At 44.7% G+C, this 21,024-nt stretch overlaps 1 protein-coding gene across 4 annotated transcripts in view; it reads left to right on the top strand.

Annotated features, from left to right (window-relative positions):
• The window catches only part of LOC109577367 (protein C19orf12 homolog), a 34,044-nt gene that overhangs the window by 2,039 nt on the left and 10,981 nt on the right, over nucleotides 1-21,024 (top strand). For 2 of the 4 annotated variants that reach the window (XM_070778276.1, XM_070778274.1), the window contains exons 2-3: nucleotides 12,416-12,730; nucleotides 18,483-18,599. In XM_070778276.1, coding sequence (XP_070634377.1) covers nucleotides 12,446-12,730; nucleotides 18,483-18,599 — 402 coding nt within the window. In that variant the 5' untranslated portion in view covers nucleotides 12,416-12,445. Of the gene's footprint in view, nucleotides 1-12,415; nucleotides 12,731-17,577; nucleotides 17,648-18,482; nucleotides 18,600-21,024 lie in introns of those variants that run through there. The other 2 variants (XM_070778275.1, XM_070778277.1) reach the window with 2 other exon arrangements.

Here is a 21,024-nt window from a genome sequence, read left to right as displayed (position 1 = left end):
TGGTATATTTCTCCATCTATTTGTGTCCTCTTTGATTTCTTTCATCAGTGTTTTATAGTTTTCTATATATATGTTTTTTGTTTCTTTAGGTAGATATATTCATATGTATTTTATTCTTTTCATTGCAATGGTGAATGGTATTGTTTCCTTAATTTCTCTGTTTTCTCACTGTTAGTGTATAGGAATGCAAGGGCTTTCTGTGTGTTAATTTTATATCCTGCAACTTTAACCCTGCACTTGATTCCATCAGGCATTCTTCCCCCTTCATACTTATTCTGTGTATTTCAGAATATATGTCTTTCCCCACACATGCATGAAATATGCTTAAATATGTATTAGGTTTTCCAACTTGATTCTCTCTCTAGTGAGAGCTTCAAAGAGGAGAACATGATTTATGTTAAGGTTTTTAAAGTATTGGAATGAGTTCTCAGCTCCCATTACTTTCATTACACGGACACTTCTGTAAAATCATATTCTCCAGGATGGAAAGAGCTAGAAGTAAAATGGGATCATTCGAAACCTGTCAGGGAGTGAAGGTACACTAAAGGGTCACTGAAACACAGCAAACAAAGATGAATACCTGGCATTTCTGAAGACTTTTTACATTGAACTTTAGGAGGAACTTTTAGTAATCACTCTCAGAAAAGGGGAGAGGAGGGTGTAGAAACATCCTGAGCCTTAGGAAAAGGGCAGAGATTAATCTGGGAAGTTAGGAGATAGGGGTAAGGAAAAAAATTCCAGGAGAACACACAGCTTATGTACTCCCTTGTCATCCTGATCCAAATCCAAAGAGGCACAGAGTAAGAAGCACCTTAGGAACGTGTGAGATGACACTAGTGAGTCTCCAGGAGGAAAGGCCAAGAAGTAGAGGAACTATGGTGTGAGAGTGGATGTGTGATTGTTTTGACATCTAGAAGGTGAGAGTCAGCGTTTGACTGGCAGTTCCGGATAGTTCTCAGGTAGTGGATTTGGTTTGCAGGTTCTCCCACAGGAGAGGAAGAGTGCTAGGAAGCTCAAGAATCGGGAATCTAAAATTCTTTGTAAGGGACAGTATATAAAGAAAGTTTCTTGAGCCTGAAGACCCTTAGGACTTCTCTCCAATCATGTCATTTATAGACCAGAAAACCAACATCTCGGGAGATGAACAGATTTGCCCAATTTAATTCAGCAAGTGGCATCCCTGGACTGGAATCATGTCTCTTCTCAGTGCAGGTTTATGTGTCTTATGTCTGCTTCTCCTGGTGTATTTCACACATTCTGTCAGGCTGGTGTGAACAGGCTGCTCCTGGTCACATCACCCACAGCAACTCTCACTGTCATGTCCAGGGCACTCTTCCTCTCAGAAAGACCCCTAAATACTGGCAGGAGAAGGAGGGGTCATGGGCCAGTCAGATCAGATCAGATCAGTCACTCAGTTGTGTCTGACTCTTTGTGACCCTATGAATCGCAGCACACCAGGCCTCCCTGTCCATCACCAACTCCTGGAGTTCACCCAAACTCATATGCATCGAGTCAGTGATGCCATCCAGCCATCTCATCCTCTGTCGTCCCCTTCTCCTCCTGCCCCCAATCCCTCCCAGCATCAGAGTCTTTTCCAATGAGTCAACTCTTCGCATGAGGTGGCCAAAGTACTGAAGTTTCAGCTTTAGCATCATTCCTTCCAAAGAAATCCCAGGGCTGACCTCCTTCAGAATGGACTGGTTGGATCTCCTTGCAATCCAAGGGACTCTCAAGAGTCTTCTCCAACACCACAGTTCAAAAGCATCAATTCTTCTGTGCTCAGCCTTCTTCATAGTCCAACTGTCACATCCATACATGACCACAGGAAAAACCATAGCCTTGACTAGACGAACCTTTGTTGGCAAAGTAATGTCTCTGCTTTTCAATATGCTATCTAGGGTTCTTAAAAGCACTGGAGAGGATCACCAAGTGTTCAGATTCTTCCAGCCCCTGAGGGTCCAGGACTACATAGAAGTCAGGATTGGGAGTGGTGGGTGGTTAAGCACACAACAATTTCCAACACAAAAGGGTCATGTCACATTAAGAACAAGAAGGGCAATGGATTGGCTGAAAGGAGACATGCTTGATTAGGTGACATTTCTGCTTACAGAATCCTCTGTAGAGAAAGTGAAAGCACTTGCAAGAACAAAGGGTCCAGGAAAGCCTGATACAAACAGCAGGCAGGCAGGGGATTTCCAACTTAGCTGCTTCTATAAATGGGAGGCCAGCTCCTTTGCTCTCTCTCCTGTTTCTACTATGTTGAGCACTGAGATAGCTGCCATCAGTTTCATAAGTTAGGATTCGATACTGCAGAGGGGAAAGAGAGAGAACCTCTGAGACATGGTGGAACTCTCAGGGGTACATGAGGGACAGTGCTGGGGAGATGGGGTGGCAAGGAAGACATCTGGAAGGGAAGGAGATGGGCATAGATACCTACCCAATGTGAAGAAAGTTTCTGTGAAGAGGACCTGGTCATTGGGGTCCTGAGTCCTCTTGCATTGAGACCTTGCAGGGTCCACTGGTAGGGTATGTGGGACTGTTGTAGCCACACATTCTGGGAAACAAACTCACTCAGAAGGACAATGCAGATACTGGAGTGCAGTTTATTACACTGGCAGACCCAAGGCAGAGTTTCCTCTTAGCCAAGGACCCCGACCAGCTTTTGTGAAAACCTTATATACCCTAAGTGTACTTGCTGAAACCCAGCTCCCCAGATTCCTTGAAACTACTCTGGACGAGGGAAAAGAGAGATACGATCAAAGTTAACCCATGATTCATGTGTCACAAGACTAGATAAACAGTGGACATTTATCAATAGGACTGTGATCATATCCCGATAAACATAATGGAATTTACAACTTTGTTCTGTTACAGAGATAATTAGCATATTCTTTTAGGCAATGGAGAGTCCAAGTACAAGTCCTGGCTCTTGCATGGTCTCCTGAATTTACTTTCACTTTTGCTATTGGAGAGTCAATAAAAATACCTCCTGACCAAGCATTTCTTAGGTCACATCCATGTAAATGGTTCCTATTTCTGGGGATGATGGCAATCATGGCAAGATACTCACCTTAGGGATCTAGAGATTTTATGCCTCTCATGGGGGTCTTTGGGAATAGATGTGCTATAGGTGGGAACACTTTCAGAAAGGTGGGGTATTGGGGAGCAGTCTCTGTCCTGCCTGCCTTAGGCTCTAGCAGGTCTTCTCTGGGTTGAGTTAAGGGGGTGGGGATCGGTTTCTGGGTTGACCCCAACACTCTGTCCAAAGTCTGCCTAGTGGAACTTTTTCCTCTCAGCCTCCTCCGTCTCATTCCCTTCCTTTCCTCCTCCATGTCACCACCTCATGTCTCCCTCCTGATAACATTATGTTTTTCTCTCAGCCTGAAATATGTCCACCCTCTCCCACACTAGTCTCTTCCCTTCTTTATAACTGTCTCAAGAACCACTTCCTGCAGAAGTGTTTCTGAACGTAACCCCACTCAGCACAAGGCACACTCATAGGTATTGCTCATTACAATTATGAGTGGTGTACTCTGGGGTGGGTACTATTTAACTGGAAAGGTAGACATTCAGTTGCACTGATTTTTTTTTTTTGAATGGAGTCTCCTTCAGGGTAGAGTCTATTTTATTGTCACTTGGGATTTTTCTGATATCAGACACCATGGCATCTTCCATGGTGTTTTCCATCAGACTGGGATCGTCATGCATCTTTTACCAGAATTTGGTCTCTTGACTGAGGGATACGTTATCCCCCCAAAAGTCCTCCAAAAATCTTTTTTTTAAATCAGCTTAAGAGAAAGCCCAAGGGCCATTTCCCCCTCACTAAACCTGCACAGATAAAGGATGTGTGGTTTTTTACTTATAACACATGACCCTTTCCTGATGAGAGGAAAGGACCTCCCCATTAACCATGGGCTCTTTAAGGACAGATCCTGCAGATTCTCATAGAGAAATGAACAGCCTGAAGGCTAAACTGACTGACTTTCCAAAGGACATTCCCATCCTTGGGCTCTGGGGTAACACTCCTCTCCTTCCCTCCCTGATTGACTCACTGTGCATCTTGCCCTCTCGCCTGACCCCTCAGGAATTCCTCACTGCCCCCCTTCACTTCATTATTCCTTAGGGTGGAGAGGAGTGGGTTGAGAGTAGGTGTGACTACAGTGTAGAAAAGAGAAATGAACTTGCCCAATGTTGGTCGTAGCTGTGAGTGGGTTGTAGGTAGGGGTAGATGGTGGATGAATGGAACATGCAGACGACTCTCAAGTGAGACCCTCAGGTGCCCACCGCTTTCCTGAGACAGCCTCCGGTCCTCATGCCGAATACAGCATGGGACACGGTGCCATAGGAGATCAGGATGATGGCGGGTGGAAGTAACAGGATGAAAATGCAGTCCAGAGCCATCATCACTGGGAGGACGCACTCAGCAGAGCCCAGCGCCAGCGATGCACACAGCTGTTCCAGGCAGCCACTGCACTCCAACCCCAGCGTCCAGCTGCACAGGTTGGCCAGCAGGGGTGGCACCATACTTGTGGTGAAGCCCACGTCCATCAGAGTCAGATGGCAGAGGAAGCAGTACATGGGTGTGTGCAGGCGCATGTGAAGGCTAGCACTGCCAGCAGCCAGTGCTAAGTTGCCCATCAGAGTCAGGAGGTAGCACAGGAGGACGAGGACGAAGAGGACAGACTGCAGGGAAGGCCAGTTGAAGAAACCCAGCAGGAGGAAGTGCTTCTCTGTGCTCTGGGTGCCCTAAAAGGGGAAAGTTGCAGAAGGTTGGGAGGATGACCCACAGAGGGTGATGTATCCCTTGCAAGCAAAGAAAAATCAGGACCATGGTTGGTGGTGGGTGAGGGAATGGATGGCAGCACACACATGCTTAATGTCCATTGGAGCTCATTTACACTTCCGAACCTTTAGTTTAGGAAAGCAGCCATGTTTAAGTATACCCTAATGATGTATTTCCACAAAATTCTATGAAAGAGAAATCTCTATCCTAGAGATGAACACATCTGGTCTTAATGGAGTAAGTCATCCCAAGGTCATAGCTAGTGAGTGACCCTGTGGACGTGTACTCAGGCCTGTTTGATTTCCAAACAAGTGCCCTTTTGTGGCTTCCCTGCTTCTGGTTAAACTTATAGAAGCCAAAGTAGAGATCTAACCTTCCTCTCACATGATAGCCCTTCAGATATTTGAAGTCCGATCTCTCTTTGAGCCTCCCAATCCCCTTCTTTGAAAATATGTAGTGTCTAAAAATAGGTGCTACCAGTCCACCTGACCTGCCTCCTAAGAAACCTATATGCAGGTCAAGAAGCAACAGTTAGAACTGAACATAGAACAACAGACTGGTTCCAAATAGGAAAAGGAGTTCACCAAGGCTATATATTGTCACCTTGCTTATTAAACTTATATGCAGAGTACATCATGAGAAACGCTGGATTGCATGAAGCACAAGCTAGAATCAAGATTGCCAGGAGAAATATCAATAACCTCAGATATCCAGATGATACCACCCTTATGGCAGAAAGTGAAGAAGAACTAAAGAGCCTCTTGATGAAAGTGAAAGAGGAGAGTGAGAATGTTGGCTTAAAGCTCAAATTCAGAAAACTAAGATCATGGCATCCAGCCCTATCACTTCATGGCAAATAGATGGGGAAACAGTGGCTGACTTTATTTGGGGGGGCTCCAAAATCACTGCAGATGGTGACTGTAGCCATGAAATTAAAAGACACTTACTCCTTGGAAGGAAAGTTATGACCAACCTAGACAGCATATTAAAAAGGGGAAATATTACTTTGTCAACAAAGGTCCGTCTAGTCAAGGCTATGGTTTTTCCAGTAGTCATATCCGGATGGGAGAGTTGGACTATAAAGAAAGCTGAGTGCTGAACTGTGGTGTTGGAGGAAACTCTTGAGAGTCCCTTGGACTGCAAGGAGATCCAACCAGTCCATCCTAAAGGAAATCATCCCTGAATATTCATTGGAAGAACTGATGCTGAAGCTGAAACTCCAACACTTTGGCCACCTGATGTGATGAGCTAACTCATTTGAAAAGACCCTGATGCTGGGAAAGGTTGAGGGCAGGAGGAGAAGGGGACGACAGAGGATGAGATGGTTGGATGTCTTCACCAACTCAATGGACATGAGTTTGAGTAGGCTCTGGCAGTTAGTTATGGACAGGGCGGCCTGGCGTGCTGTGGTTCATGGGGTCACAAAGAGTCAGACATGACTGAGCGACTGAACTGAACTGAAAATGGGTGCAGTAGGCCAGGTTAGTATAACTAACACTGGGTAGATCAGAACTGTCACCTTCTTTGTTTCAGGTGCTCTATCTCCATTAATACAGCCAATATACTGCTGAATGCTGAATTTTAATCTGTGGTGAATTTCTTTTCTAGGCTCTGTCCAATGTCCATGCCACTCCTGCTTACCATCTAGTGCAATGATCATGAGCAACACAGATGGGCACATGTAACAGCCTTTAAATACAGAGTCTTCTGGGTAGAGGAAAACTCATTAGTCAGGAGACCTGGGTTCCACCTAACAGAACCCTCTTGGTCCAGCGATTTGATATGAGGAAGTCACCTCATTTCCCTTCATCTCAATATTTTCATGTATAAATGGTCATCTAGATGACTAGATGACTGCTGAGATTCCTGTACTACTTTCCTGGATCTCAGATTGATCAGTATTTTTCAAACAAATGAATGTGGATTCAAAGTCTTTAACTCTTGACTGTGATGCTGAATCAGTGGTATGGAAACCATCATAGTTGATGTGATGAATAAAGTTAATGGAACCTTTCTACTGCAATTTTGCCAATGGGTATCTTTTATAGATAACCTATTTTCAACATCATTTTTACTGTTCTTCATTTGAAATAATAATCTTGCAATTTTTTTATTAATTTTTCAGTAAGGAACTCTTTTCATCCCTGTATGTATACATGGTTCTCTAGTCCCAATAGGTAGACCAAATATTAATATTGTGATTAAGAATACATGTTTGGAAGTCAGCCTTCAGAGATTCAGTGTTGCTCTGCCAATTCCTAGATGAGCATCCTTAGGCAATGTTGCTTAACCTTCCACACCTGTTTCTTGACTTGAAAATAATATTTGTTAACTAGTCAAACATTCAGAGCTCTTAAAATTGTGCCTGACAACATTTGTGTGTGTGTGTGTGTGTGTGTGTATGTTAGTCTCTCAGTCCAGTCCAACCCTTTGTGACCCCATGGACTGTGTATAGCTTTCCAGGCTCTTCTATACAGGGTATTTCCCAGGAAAGAACCACAAAACCATGCTTGGAAGGAGCTAGATCCACAGATCTGCAGCTCAGGGTCGGGCTATGGGTAGAGATCTCAGGGGTATTGGCACACAGATATCATTGCTGGCCAATGACATTTCTGGGCTCAGCATCCTGGACATTCTGACCAAGGTTCCCTGCTTCCCCTGAGAATGCAGACTTAGGCACCAACATGGCATAGGCCCCTGGAGCCAGAAGGGCAAGACAGAAAAGCTCTGAGAAGATGTGATTTAATTTTGAGGTGCTTTAACCATCCACACTTCCTCTTCTCTTTCCAGAAGTGGCGTGGAGATTTAAGAAATTAAATGAGTGCCAGTAAAGTTTGGAAATTGAAAACAGTTTACTCCAGGCTGCCTTGTCCAGTCTTCCTTACTCTTTCCAGGCCCCTCCCCCATCCCTGTCCTGCAGCAGGACTTTCTCTTTCCAGATCACCCTCAAGCTAATCTGAGCTTTTCTGCCTGCCCACTGGTGAAGTTTCAGAATCCCTGGATCCTACTGGACAGTGGACTTGGGATAGCCCTTTACGGCTGTGCGTCAGTCAAAGCTCACAATCGTGTTTTCTAAACACAGGGGCAGTAAGACCCCGGACAGCTGTCTGAAGGGAGAAAAGGCAGGTCAAGGTTTCCAATCTATCCCATCAGGTATTCTTCCCCCTTCACACTCATTCTATGTGTTTCAGAATGTATGTCTCCCTACACAAAATACACTCAAACAAGTATTAGGTTTTCCAACATGATTCACTCTCTGGTGAGAGCTTCAAAGAGGAGAACATAACATCTGATTAAGGTTTCAAAAATATTGAAATGAGTTATCGGCTCCCATTCCTTTCATTACACGGACACTTCTGTAAAACCATGTTCTCCAGGATGGAAAGACCTGGAAAGGACCACCAAGTGTTCAAAGTCAAGCCACTGAGGGTCCAGGGCTACATAGAAGTCAGGATTGGGACTGGTGCGTGGTTAAGCACAGAACAATTTCCTACACAAAAGGGTCTCTCACGTTAGGAATAAGGAGGACAATGGATTGGCTGAGACGAGACATGCATGATTAGATGACATTTCTGTTTAGGGAATCCACTGTACAGAAAGTGACAGAAAATTCTCTAGCACTTGCAAGAACAAAGGGTGCAGGAAATCCTGACACACACAGCAGGCAGATAGGAGATTTCCAACTTAGCTGCTTCTGTAAACGGGAGGGCAGCTCCTTTGCTCTCTCTACTGTTTCTACTCCCTTGAACGCAGAGATGGCTGCTGCCCCTGGTGTAAGTTGGGATCTGATACTGTGGAGGGGAAAGAGAGAGGACCTCCGAGACATGACAGAGCTCTCGGGGTGCATGAGGGACAGTGCTGAGATGGGGCCACTGGGAAGACATCTGGAAGTGGAGCAGACAGGCATGGATACCTACACAATGTGGAGTAAGCTTCTGTGAAGAGGACCCGGTTATCGGGCCCTTAAGTTCTCTGGTATTGAGACCTGGCCGTGGCCTCTGATAGGGTACGTGGTATGAGGTGGGAGTGGCCTTTGTGCTCAGCAGGGCTGGCAAAACTTCAAACCATGGAAATACTGTTTAGATTCCTATTTCCCTTATCTTGTTTAGGGGTCCAGGGCTCTTAAACCTCCTTCTAGTCCCCAGAGAGAGGTTCACATAACTCTGTTATCCTATATTCTTTATGACCTGAGCTGTTAACTGACGTAAGAATATAAACACTCGGAAGGAACTTGGCATGAGGGCAATACTTAGCACAGAAGAGTGAGACTTCAAGAAAGAAGTGTCTGTTGCATCTAGATTAGGAAGATATTTTTGAATGAAGACTGAAAGAGGTCCTCTGAGGCATTCCAGTGACAAGATAGGGATACTTCAGTTCAGTTCAGTCGCTCAGTCCTGTCCAACTCTTTGCAACCCCATGGACTGCAGCACACCAGGCCTCCCTGTCCATCACCAACTGCTGGAGCCTACTCAAACTCATGTCCATTGAGTCGGTGGTGCCGTTCAACCATCTCATCCTCTGTGGTCCCCTTCTCCTCCTGCCTCAATCTTTCCCAGCATCAGGGTATTTTCCAATGAGTCACTTCCTCGCATCAGGTGGCCAAAATTTTGGAGTTTCAGCTTCAACCTCAGTCCTTCCAATGAATATTCAAGGATGATTTCCTTTAGGATGGACTGGTTGGATGTCTGTGCAGTCCAAGGGACTCTCAAGAGTCTTCTCCAACACCACAGTTCAAAAGCATCAATTCTTTGGTGCTCAACTTTCTTTATAGTCCAGATCTCACATCCATACATGACTACTGGAAAAACCATAGCTTTCACTAGATGCACCTTTATTGGCAAAGTAATGTCTCTGCTTTTTAATATGCTGTGTAGGTTGGTCATAGCTTTTCTTCCAAAGAGCAAGGGTCTTTTAATTTCATGGCGGCAGTCACCATCTGCAGTGAGTTTGGAGCCCCCCAAAATAAACTTTCTCACTGTTTCCATTGTTTCCCCATCTACTTGCCAGGTAGTGACTGGACCAGATGCCATGATCTTAGTTTTCTGAATGTTGAGCTTTAAGCCAACTTTTTCACTCTCCTCTTTCACTTTTAACAGGACGCTTTTGAGTTCCTCTTCACTTTCTGCCATAAGGGTGGTGTCATCTGCATATCTGAGGTTATTGATATTTCTTCCAGCAATCTTGATTCCAGCTTATGCTTCATCAAGCCCAGCATTTTGCATGATGTACTCTGCATATAAGTTAAATAAGCAGGGTGACAATGTACAGCCTTGACGTACTCCTTTTCCTATTTGGATCCAGTCTGTTGTTCCATGTCCAGTTCTGCCTGTTGTTTCTTGACCTGCATACAGATTTCTCAGGAGGCAGGTCAGGTGGTCTGGTATTCCCATCTCTTTCAGAATTTTCCACAGTTTGTTGTGATCCACACAGTCAAAGGCTTTGGCATAGTCAATAAAGCAGAAGTAGATGTTTTTCAGGAACTCATTTGCGTTTTTGATCATCCAGTGGATGTTGGCAATTTGATCTCTAGTTCCTCTGCCTTTTCTAAATCCAGCTTGAACATCTGGAAGTTCACAGTTCATGTACTGTTGAAGCCTGGCTTGGAGGATTTTACCTTACTTTGTTACTGTGTGACATGAGTGCAATTGTGCAGTAGTTTGAACATTCTCTGGCATTGCTTTTCTTTGGGATTGGAATGCAAACTGACCTTTTCCAGTTTTGTGGCCACTGCTGTGTTTTCCAAATTTGCTGGCATATTGAGTGCAGCACATTCACAATGTCATCTTTTAGGATTTGAAAAAGCTCAACTGGAATTCCATCACCTCCACTAGCTTTGTTCATAGTGATGCTTCCTAAGGCCCACCATCAAGGTACTGCTGCCTCATAAAAAGAGTTTAGAAGTGTTCTGCCCTCTTCAATTTGAGGGAAGGTTTTGAGAAGAATTGGTTTTAATTCGTCTTTAAAATTTTGGTGGCATTCATTTCAAAACAATGTAGTCCCGAGCTTTTCCTTATTGGGAGGCTTTTGATTACTGATTCAATTGCCTTCCTTGTTATTGGTCTGCTCAGATTTTCCAATTCATCATGATTTCAGACATGGTAGGTTATATTATATTGCTAGCAATTTATCCATTTCTACTAAGTTATAAATTTGTTGGCATATAATTGTCCATATTCATGCAACACAGGAGTGAGCATCCCTATGTTCAGAATATTGAAGTAAGACTTAGATATACTCCCTACTTTCTGTGAGTGGAACCTTTATTTGACTAGGAGGAGACTATATTCTATACTAGGTGATATTAAAACATGTTAAGTCGCTTCAGTCGTGTCCGACTCTGTGCGACCCCATAGACGGCAGCCCACCAGGCTCCACCGTCCCTGGGATTCTCCAGGCAAGAATACTGGAGTGGATTTCCATTTCCTTCTCCAATGCATGAAAGAGAAAAGTGAAAGTGAAGTCGTTCAGTCATGTCCAACTCTTAGCAACCCCGTGGATTGCAGCCCACCAGGCTCCTCTGTCCATGGATTTTCCAGGCAAGAGTACTGGAGTGGGGTGCCATTGCCTTCTCTGATATTAAAACATAGGAAATGTTAAAAAGAATACATTTGAACAAGTTCTAATGAGGTGGATGAAACTGGAGCCTATTATACACAGTAAACTAAGCCAGAAATAAAAATACCAATACAGTATACTTACGCATATATATATATGGAATTTAGAAAGATGGTAACAATAACCCTGTATACGAGACAGCAAAAGAGACACTGATGTATAGAACAGTCTTTTGGACTCTGTGGGAGAGGGAGAGGGTGGGGTGATTTGGGAGAATGGCATTGAAACATGTATAATATCATATAAGAAATGAATTGCCACTCCAGGTTCGATGCAGGATACAGGATGCTTGGGGCTGGTGCACTGGGATGACCCAGAGGGATGGTATGGGGAGGGAGGTGGGATGGGGGGTTCAGGATGGGGAACACGTGTGCACCCATGGTGGATTCATGTTGATGTATGGCAAAACCAGTACAATATTGTAAAGTAATTAGCCTCCAATTAAAATAAATAAATTTAAAATTTAAAAAAAAACATAGAAAATAAAGGTGAATGAGAGATATTGAACATACCATCACCAGAACATGTAGGATAGCAGTGGGACATTAAAAGGAAACTTACAGCACAGAGAATATGTGTCCTAACCAGGATCGCCTCCTCACATAATCATGGAAGACAGCCCTATCAGTATTACACTAGGCTGTCAAGTGCTGGAAACTCTCTTTGGGAGTTGTTTGGAATGTCAAGAACATCTTTGGATGCTTGGTAGCTGTATATACTTTTGACAGTTGACAAAGTTTATCTAAACAAGAAACAGGGAAATAAGGTAGGAAATCATTAATAACATTTTAAGATGGGTAAGAGATATGGTAATAAAGGAATATCACCGCTTTTCTGACATTATAACTTTGAAAATTCAGAAAAAGCAGCACCACAGATGGAAGGGACAGAGATTGTTGTAAAGAAAGTGGAGAACCAGACTGGCAGTGAAAGGTGGGAGCAATTAAGGCAGTGGCACAAAGGATGTAAAAGGGGGCAGGCATTCTAAGTACCAGTCTCCTGGCCTTTGCTGTCTAGGTGAATGTCCTTTGTGAGACAGTGGGATGCATGACCTTCAAAGTCAACTTGAGACAAAGAGCAAAGGAGATCACTGAACAAGTGTGGCATAAGACCAAGGTTCCCATGCAGGACCAGGTCCTCCAGCTGGGCTCAAAGACCCTGAAGTCCCAGAGAACTCTGTCATCTTATGGCATCGACAAGGAGACAACGATCCACTTCACCCTGAAGGTGGTGAAGCCCACTGATGAGCAGCTGCCCTTGGTTTTGGTGGAGCCTGGTGATGAGGAGCAGAGGCACGACCTCCAGGTACGAAGGTCCAGCTCAGTGGCCCAGGTGAGACAGGCGTTTCAGACTCGGAGAGCTGTAACGCCTAAGAAACTGATTGTGGCTTGTTGAAAATGGGTTTTATTGATTGAACTTGAAGCACAGTACCAAGACTCGTGCCTGCACCCATGTCAAGGGACTTTTTGCCCATGTTTCATTCTAAGAGCTCTATGCATAAACGCATTACAGGAGAATCTTTACTCAACTCCATGTGAATTGTTGTGAATGGGAATGAGATAGAGATCCTTTTTCATTTTTCAGCATGCAGATACCTAGTTTTCCCAACAAGATTTACTAAAAATTCTATCTTTCCCCATTGAGCATTCTTGGCTCCCTTGGGAAATATGAGTTAACTCCATTTGCATGGGCTTATGGAGAAGGAAATGGCAACCAACTCCAGTGATCTTGCCTAGAGAATCCCAGGGACAGAGGAGCCTGATGGGCTGCTGTCTAGGGGGTCACACAGAGTCGGACACGACTGAAGCGACTTAGCAGCAGCAGCAGCAGCAGCATGGGCTTAAATCTGACCTCTCAGTTCTGGTCCACTGGTCTATATGTCTGTTTTTCATCCAAGTACCAAACTTTTTTCAATAGGATAGCTTTGTCTCATAGTTTGATATATTGATGAAAGTGAAAGAGGTGAGTGAAAAAGTTGGCTTAAAGCTCAACATTCAGAAAACTAAGATCCTGGCATCCAGTCCCATCACTTCATGGCAAATAGTGGAAACAGTGTCAGACTTTATTTTGGGGAGCTCCAAAATCACTGCAGATGGTGATTGCAGCCATGAAATTAAAAGACGTTTACTCTTTGGAAGGAAAGTTATGACCAACCTAGATAGCATATTCAAAAGCAGAGATACTACTTTGCCAACAAAGGTCCATCTAGTCAAGGCTATGGTTTTTCCAGTGTTCTTGTATGGATGTGAGAGTTGGACTGTGAAGAAAGCTGAGTGTTGAAGAATTGATGCTTTTGAAGTGTGGTGTTGGAGAAGACTCTTGAGAGTCCCTTGGACTGCAAGGAGATCCAACCAGTCCATCCTAAAGGAAATCATCCCTGAATATTCATTGGAAGGACTGATGCTGAAGCTGAAACTCCAATATTTTGGCCACCTGATGCGAAGAACTGACTCATTGGAGAAGACCCTGATGCTGGGAAAGATTGAAAGCAGGAGGAGAAGGGGATGACAGAGGATGAGATGGTTGGATGGCATCATCGACTTGATGGACATGAATTTGAGCAGGCTCCGAGAGTTGGTGATGGACAGGGAAGCCTGGCACACTGTAGTCCATGGGGTCACGAAGGGTCAGACATGACTGAGCGACTGAACTGAACTGAACTGAACTGAAGTACTCAAGAAATTTTGCTTCCTATTTTTACTCAATTATTCATTCATTAATTCATTCATTCATGCATTTGGTAACTAGTCTAGTTAGTAAATACATCCTGTGCCCGAAAACATGCCAAGAAAGTGCTGAAGGTATAGGGTGATGCAGACACAGTCATGACCCTCAAGATTTCCATTGTTGACTAAATGTAAAGGACAAGTAAGCAGATGAACTTATCACTGGAGAACAGGCTTGGAGAGCATTGCAGAGGGGCTGGAAAAGGACAAGAGATGAGGATATAACCCAAGAGAGGGTGGAGGAGTGTCAGGGAGGACTTCCAGGAGGAGATGCTGCTCACATTGCATATTCTAATAAATCCAAGGTGTTGAGGGTAGAGTCGTTGGGAAAGGTGTGCTTGGTTTCCAGGTGGCAGAGTGTCAGGAAAGTTCAAGGACACACAGGGAAGGTCATGGAACCATGCATGGAAGCAGCTAGATCCACAGATCTGCAGCTCATGGCGGGGCTGTGGATAGAGATCTCAGGGATATTGGCACACAGATATCATCACTGTCAAATGACATTTCTGGGCTCAGCATCCTGGAGATTCTGACCAAGGTTCCCTGCTTCCCCTGAGAATGAAGACATAGGCACCAACATGGCATAGGTCCCTGGAGCCAGAAGGGCAAGACAGAAAGCCTCTGAGAAGATGTGATTAACTTTTAAGCAGCAATGGCACCCCACTCCAGTACTCCTGCCTGGAAAATCCCATGGACAGAGGAGCCAGGTAGGCTGCAGCCCATGGAGTCGCTAAAAGTCGGACAAGACTGAGCGACTTCAATTTTACTTTTCACCTTCATGCATTGGAGAAGGAAATGGCAATCCACACCAGTGTTCTTGCCTAGAGAATCCCAGGGACGGGGGAGCCTGATTGGCTTCCATCTATGGGGTCGCACAGAATCCGACACGACTCAAGCGACTTAGCAGCAGCAGCAACCATCCACACTGCCTCTGCTCTTTCCAGAAGTGTCATGAAGAGTTAAGAAATTAAGTGGATGCAAGTAAAGTTTGAAATACATGGGGAAACAGTGCAAACAGTGTCAGACTGTATTTGGGTGGGGGGGCTTAAAAATGACTGCAGATGGTGATTACAGCCATGAAATTAAAAGACGCTTACTCCTTGGAAGGAAAGTTATGACCAATCTAGACAGCATATTAAAAAGCAGAGACATTACTTTGCCAACAAAGGTCCGTCTAGTCAAGGCTATGGTTTTTCCAGTGGTCATGTATGGATGTGAGAGCTGGACTGTGGAGAAAGCTGAGCACTGAAGAATTGATGCTTTTGAAGTGTGGTGTTGGAGAAGGCTCTTGAGAGTCCCTTGGACTGCAAGGACATCCAACCAGTCCTTTCTAAAGGAGATCAGTCCTGGGTGTTCATTGGAAGGACTAATCCTGAAGCTGAAACTCCAATATTTTGGCCACCTCATGTGAAGAGTTGACTCATTGGAAAAGACCCTTATGCTGGGAGGGAATGGGGGTAGGAGGAGAAGGGGACAACAGAGGATGGGATGCCTGGATGGCATCACCGACTCAATGGACATGAGTTTGGGTAAACCCCAGAAGTTGGTGATGAACAGGGAGGCCTGGCATGTTGTGATTCATGGGGTCGCAAAGATTCAGACACAACTGAGCGACTGAACTGAATGGAAGGCTCAGTTGAAAACACTTTACTCCAGGCTGCCCTGTTCAGTCTTCCTTAATCTTTCCTGGCCCATCCCCTATCCTTGTCCTGCTGCAGGGTTTACTCTTTACAGATCACTCCCAATCTGATCTGAGCTTTTCTGCCTGGCCACTGGTGAGGTTTCAGAATCCCTCGATCCTATTGGACAGTGCACTCGGGGCACCATTTTGTGGCTGTACTTCAACCAAAGGTCACAATCTTGTTTTTTAAACACAAGGACAGTATGACCCTGGAGATCTATCTGAAGAGAGAAAAGGAAGGTTAAGATCTCCATTCAATTCCATCAAGCATTCTTCCCCCTTCACACTCATTCCACGTATTTCAGAATATATGTGTCCCCCAACAAAATGCATTCAAATAAGTATTAGGTTTTCTAACATGATTCACTCTCTAGTGAGAGCTTCAAAGAGGAGAACATGACATCTGATTAAGGTTTTCAAAATATTGAAATGAGTTCTTGGCTCCCATTCCTTTCATTACACCGACACTTCTGTAAAACCATGTTCTCCAGGATGGAAAGACCTGGAAAGAATCACCAAGTGTTCAAAGTCTTCAAGACATTCAGGGCCCAGGGCTACATAGAAGTCAGGATTGGGAGTGGTGGGTGGTTAAGCACAGAACAATTTCCTACACAAAAGGGTCTCTCATGTTAGGAACAAGGAGGACAATGGATTGGCTGAGAGGAGACATGCTTGATTAGATGACATTTCTGCTTACGGAATCCACTGTAGAGAAAGTGACAGTAAATTCTCCAGCACTTGCAAGAACAACGGGTCCAGGAAAGCCTGACACACACAGCAGGCAGATAGGAGATTTCCAACTTAGCTGCTTCTATAAACGGGAGGCCAGCTCCTTTGCTCTCTCTCCCATATCTACTCTCTTGATCACAGAGATGGCTGCCTCCCCTAGTGTAAGGTGGGATTTGATACTGTGGAGGGGAAAGAGAGAGGACCTCCGAGACATAACGGAGCTCTCAGGGGTGCCTGAGGGACAGTGCTGCAGAGACTTTTCCCCTAACCATCATTATATAAGAATTCCCAGGTGCATTTTGATTGAGTTTGCTTGGCATTTCTGAAGCAATATTTCTGATCCCAAAGCAGTTTTACAACCTCTTTCATGGGCATTTATGAAAGAGATGGGAAAGAGACGTCTGCTGCAGGGAGTCCCAGAGGGGACAGTGACGAGCCCTAGACCACCCCATCAGCTAGGGCCGAGCTGGGAGGCTGTTGATATCTGAGACATTTGCTTTAAAACCTGCCAAAATCTCCACAGCATGATCTTTGACCTTGGCTGATTCTCCGGATTTGTTAGACGGGCAAAGGAAAAGGGATCTTTTTGCCTCTGAAAAAGTTTCTTGTGACATTGATGGAAAAATGTCAGATGGACACTGTTAAAAACAAAGAAGAGTCAGATCCCAGGAAGAACCTGTGGTCGGCAAGCGCCATTGGGGCATTTAGAACTCCCCTTCTCCCAGACTTGGGCTGGAAGGTAATTTCACATAAGAAGGGAGGAGGGAAAAGAGAGATAAAAGTCCAGATCCGTTATTCTCATTCCTTGAAGAGACACCATTTCTCGGAATCCAGATCCTGTGTAAGCTGGAGATTCCCAGCCCCATGGGGCAGTTTCTCTACTGCGCTGTGGAATTGCCTCCCAGTGTTAATATTGACTCTCCAATAGCAATAGTGAAAGTAAATTCAGGAGACCATGCAAGAGCCAAGAGTACAAGGAAGCTTGATAAACACAGCAGGTGGGCAGGACATTTCCTTCTAACCAGCTTATTTAAACTGGAGGCCAGGTGTTTTGCTCTGTCTCTTGATTCTGCTCCTCTGATGGCAGACATGGCCACCACCTGCACCGCCCCTGTGAGTTGGGATTTGATACCGGGTTGGGGGAAGTGAGAGGACCTCTGAGACTTGAGAGAGTCTCAGGAATGGATGAAGGACAGTGCTAGGAGGTGAAGGGTGGATGCTGGAAATGCATCTGGAAGGGGAGGAGATGGGCATTGAGACCTACTCAATGTGAAGAAAGTTTCCATGAAGAGGACCAGGTTGTTGGCTCCTGAGTTCTCTTGCATCGAGAGCTTACACTGGTCACTGGTAGGGGTACTTGGTAGGAAGTAGGAGTGGGGTTTGTGCTCAGCACCGAAGAATTGATGCTTTTGAACTGTGGTGTTGGAGAAGACTCTTGAGAGTCCCTTGGACTACAAGGAGATCCAACCAGTCCATCCTAAAGGAGATCAGTCCTGGGTGTTCATTGGAAGGACTGATGCTGAAGCTGAAACTCCAGTACTTTGGCCAACTCATGGAAGAGTTGACTCATTGGAAAAGACCCTGATGCTGGGAGGGATTGGGGGCAGGAGAAGGGGACGACAGAGGATGAGATGGCTGGATGGCATCACCAACTCGATGGACATGAGTGGGTAAACTCTGGTTTTGGTGATGGACAGGGAGGCCTGGCATGCTGTGATTCATGGGGTTGCAAAGAGTCGGCCACGACTGAGCGACTGAACTGACCCATTACAGAGACCTTCACTGACCAATTGGAATATGGAATGAGCAGGAAACCCTGTTTAGAAAATATCTTCTCATAGTGTTTTTACTTTTATTTTATAGTATTAATTCATTTATTATAGTGACCCTATTTTCAATATTATTTGGCCATATGTATTTCTTATGTTTTTATATCTGACCGTTATAGGATGCTTATGCAACCACTACAAAGACCTCCGCTAACTCATGGAAAGACAGCATGAGTCAGACTAATGACGCAACCCTGTATTACCCAGAAGACTCCTCTCTCGATTCAGTCGTCCAGGTGAGAATACTGGACTGGGGGGCCATTCCTTTCTCCAGGCGATCTTCCCGACCCAAGGACTGAACCCAGGGTCCCCAGCACTGCAGCCTGACAGCATAATAGGATTTTAATACATGGTAACTATTATCCTTATTTCACATCAGAAAACAGATTTTTTGAGGGTACTACGCAAGGTAAAGGCAGACTGAGGTATAAATTTATATCACTTTTCATATATTAATCCTAATCTTAGTCATCTGAAAATTGGTTACTACTTCTATTTTATACAGCAAAAAAAGAAGGTAATTGAGATTAAATAATAGGCCCAGGGTCACATGGTTTGTAAATGCTTATCAGGATTTCAACACAAATCTGACTAATTGAAAGGTCCTTCCTTTTTTCGTGAACCAGGCTCTAATATATTAGGGATAGTGAAAGATAAAAGACAAAGACAAAGCAAAGACTGACCTTTAAGTCTAAATAATTTTATAGTCATACTGGAGATAAATAAATACAAGAGATAACATTCAGGTGTATAGACCACTGGTTCTAGAGATGTAGAGTTATAAAATTCAAATCATCTAATTCTGTGATTTCATACCCACACAATAGTTCAGACAGGCAAGCCAAAGATGCCAAACTCTGAAAACAGGCACAGAAGGATAAAACTGCACAGACATCTTTACCGCAGGTACACATGAATTTCCAAACACATAGCTCAGACATACTTAGACACATATACAAAGACGAACGCCAAAATTACTCTCAAGATCCGGAACACAACTCTGAAATAGTGTTCTATAATGTGTCCCTACACATGATTTGGTATTCCAGAATGTGCTCCTCATCTGTAGGACCATTTTTTTTAAAGTGTGGTGTGTACTATGCCCGCCTTTGTGTCTTATTCTGTGGCAAGTATATTTAGACCTTCAGTTTCCAGGTGAGAAGTTGGTTTCTTGCTCCTGCTCTGGATTCTCCAGGTTTGAAGTGGCCGTGGCAGGGATGGAAGAAAGGCCAGGTGACACGACTGTTGATTTCTGAAATGGGTGCTTGCGATCAGAGCCATTACCATAGGGCAGAAGAACTGGGGTGAATGCTTCCTGCTGTTTAGCCGGAGAATGAATAGAATGTCTTGGGAGTATGAAGCTCCTTAAGTCCTGGGAAGCACTGAAATCCTCCCCAAGTCCTGGAAAGCAGAGGTGAGGATGTGGGTTCCTGGAGAACCCTGTAATAAGGTGTAGACAAGGCAAGGGCCTGACCCTTGTGGCAATGGCAAATCAGGATGAGCTGGTGGTGGCAGCAAAAACGTCCTCCCTGGTTATAAAGGGCAGAGCAGTTGTAGAGAATGAGAAAGGGTGTTGATGAGCCTCTTACTGGAGAGGAAACCAGGGAATCAACTACGCCTGGTGTTTAGGAGAGAAGATGGAGCTCTGGAGACTCTACAACCCTTGCCCTTAATTAGTCCTTTGTATGGAATATTCAGAGTGAGCTCCCCCAGTGTAGCGAAGGGAAAACATTAGCGAGAAAGGCCCTTTTGGGTAGACTGTCCCTGGCAGTGTGTGGAAGCCAAAGGCAGAACAATTCCTTCTCACATCATTGCTACTCTTAATTTTTAACTGGCTTAAGATTTCAATCTCTGCTGAGAGACCTTGGCCAGCTGTTTAGCCTCATACTGCTTGGTGTCATCATCTGTAATGCATGTGTTGCAACCCTCATCCATGGGGGATTTTTGTTGGTCTGGTGGCTAAGAGTCCACCAGCCAATGCAGGAGACACAGGTACCATCCCTGATCTAGCAAGTTCACACATTCCCTCTGAACAACAAAGCCAGTGCCCACAACTACTGTGCCTGTGCTCTAGAACCCGTGCTCAGCAACAAGAGAAGCCACAGCAATGAGAAAACTGTGTACCACAACAAGAGAAAGCCCGTGCACAGCAACGTAGACCCAGGGCAGCCAAAACTAAATAAATCTTAAAAAAAAAAAAAAAAAACCTTCCCTGTGGGAGATGTTGTAGATTAAATGACATCATCCTCAGTTTTGACTGCAGCTTTGCCCCCTAACCCTCCTAGCTGCTGTCATCCCCACCTCACCTGCCGGGGTCCAGCCCCGGTGGATCCAGGGAATTCGAAGCGGGGACGGCGTCGGCGAGGATCAGGAAACAACTGCTTAATTAAACGTTAATTAAGGATATAAAGAGTAATAGAATAAGGATAGCTCAGTGAGGAAATTCAGTGGAGAAAAGAGGCTGAAATAAGGATAGCTCAGTGAGGAAATTCAGTGGAGAAAAGAGGCTGAATAATTCAGCCAGAAGGTAAGAGAAAGAACGACATGGTGAGACCAAGTTTCGGTGAACAAGGCCCGCACTTTATTTTCCAAAGTAGTTTTTATACCTTAAGTTATGCATAAAGGATAATGGGGGAAGGGGTAGAGTCATGCAGCAAGCCA

The sequence above is a fragment of the Bos indicus genome, chromosome 23 (assembly GCF_029378745.1).
Source record: "Bos indicus isolate NIAB-ARS_2022 breed Sahiwal x Tharparkar chromosome 23, NIAB-ARS_B.indTharparkar_mat_pri_1.0, whole genome shotgun sequence".
NCBI lineage: Eukaryota > Metazoa > Chordata > Mammalia > Artiodactyla > Bovidae > Bos > Bos indicus.
The sequence above is the reverse complement of the archived record's forward strand: the minus strand, read 5'-3'. Positions and strand labels throughout refer to the sequence as shown.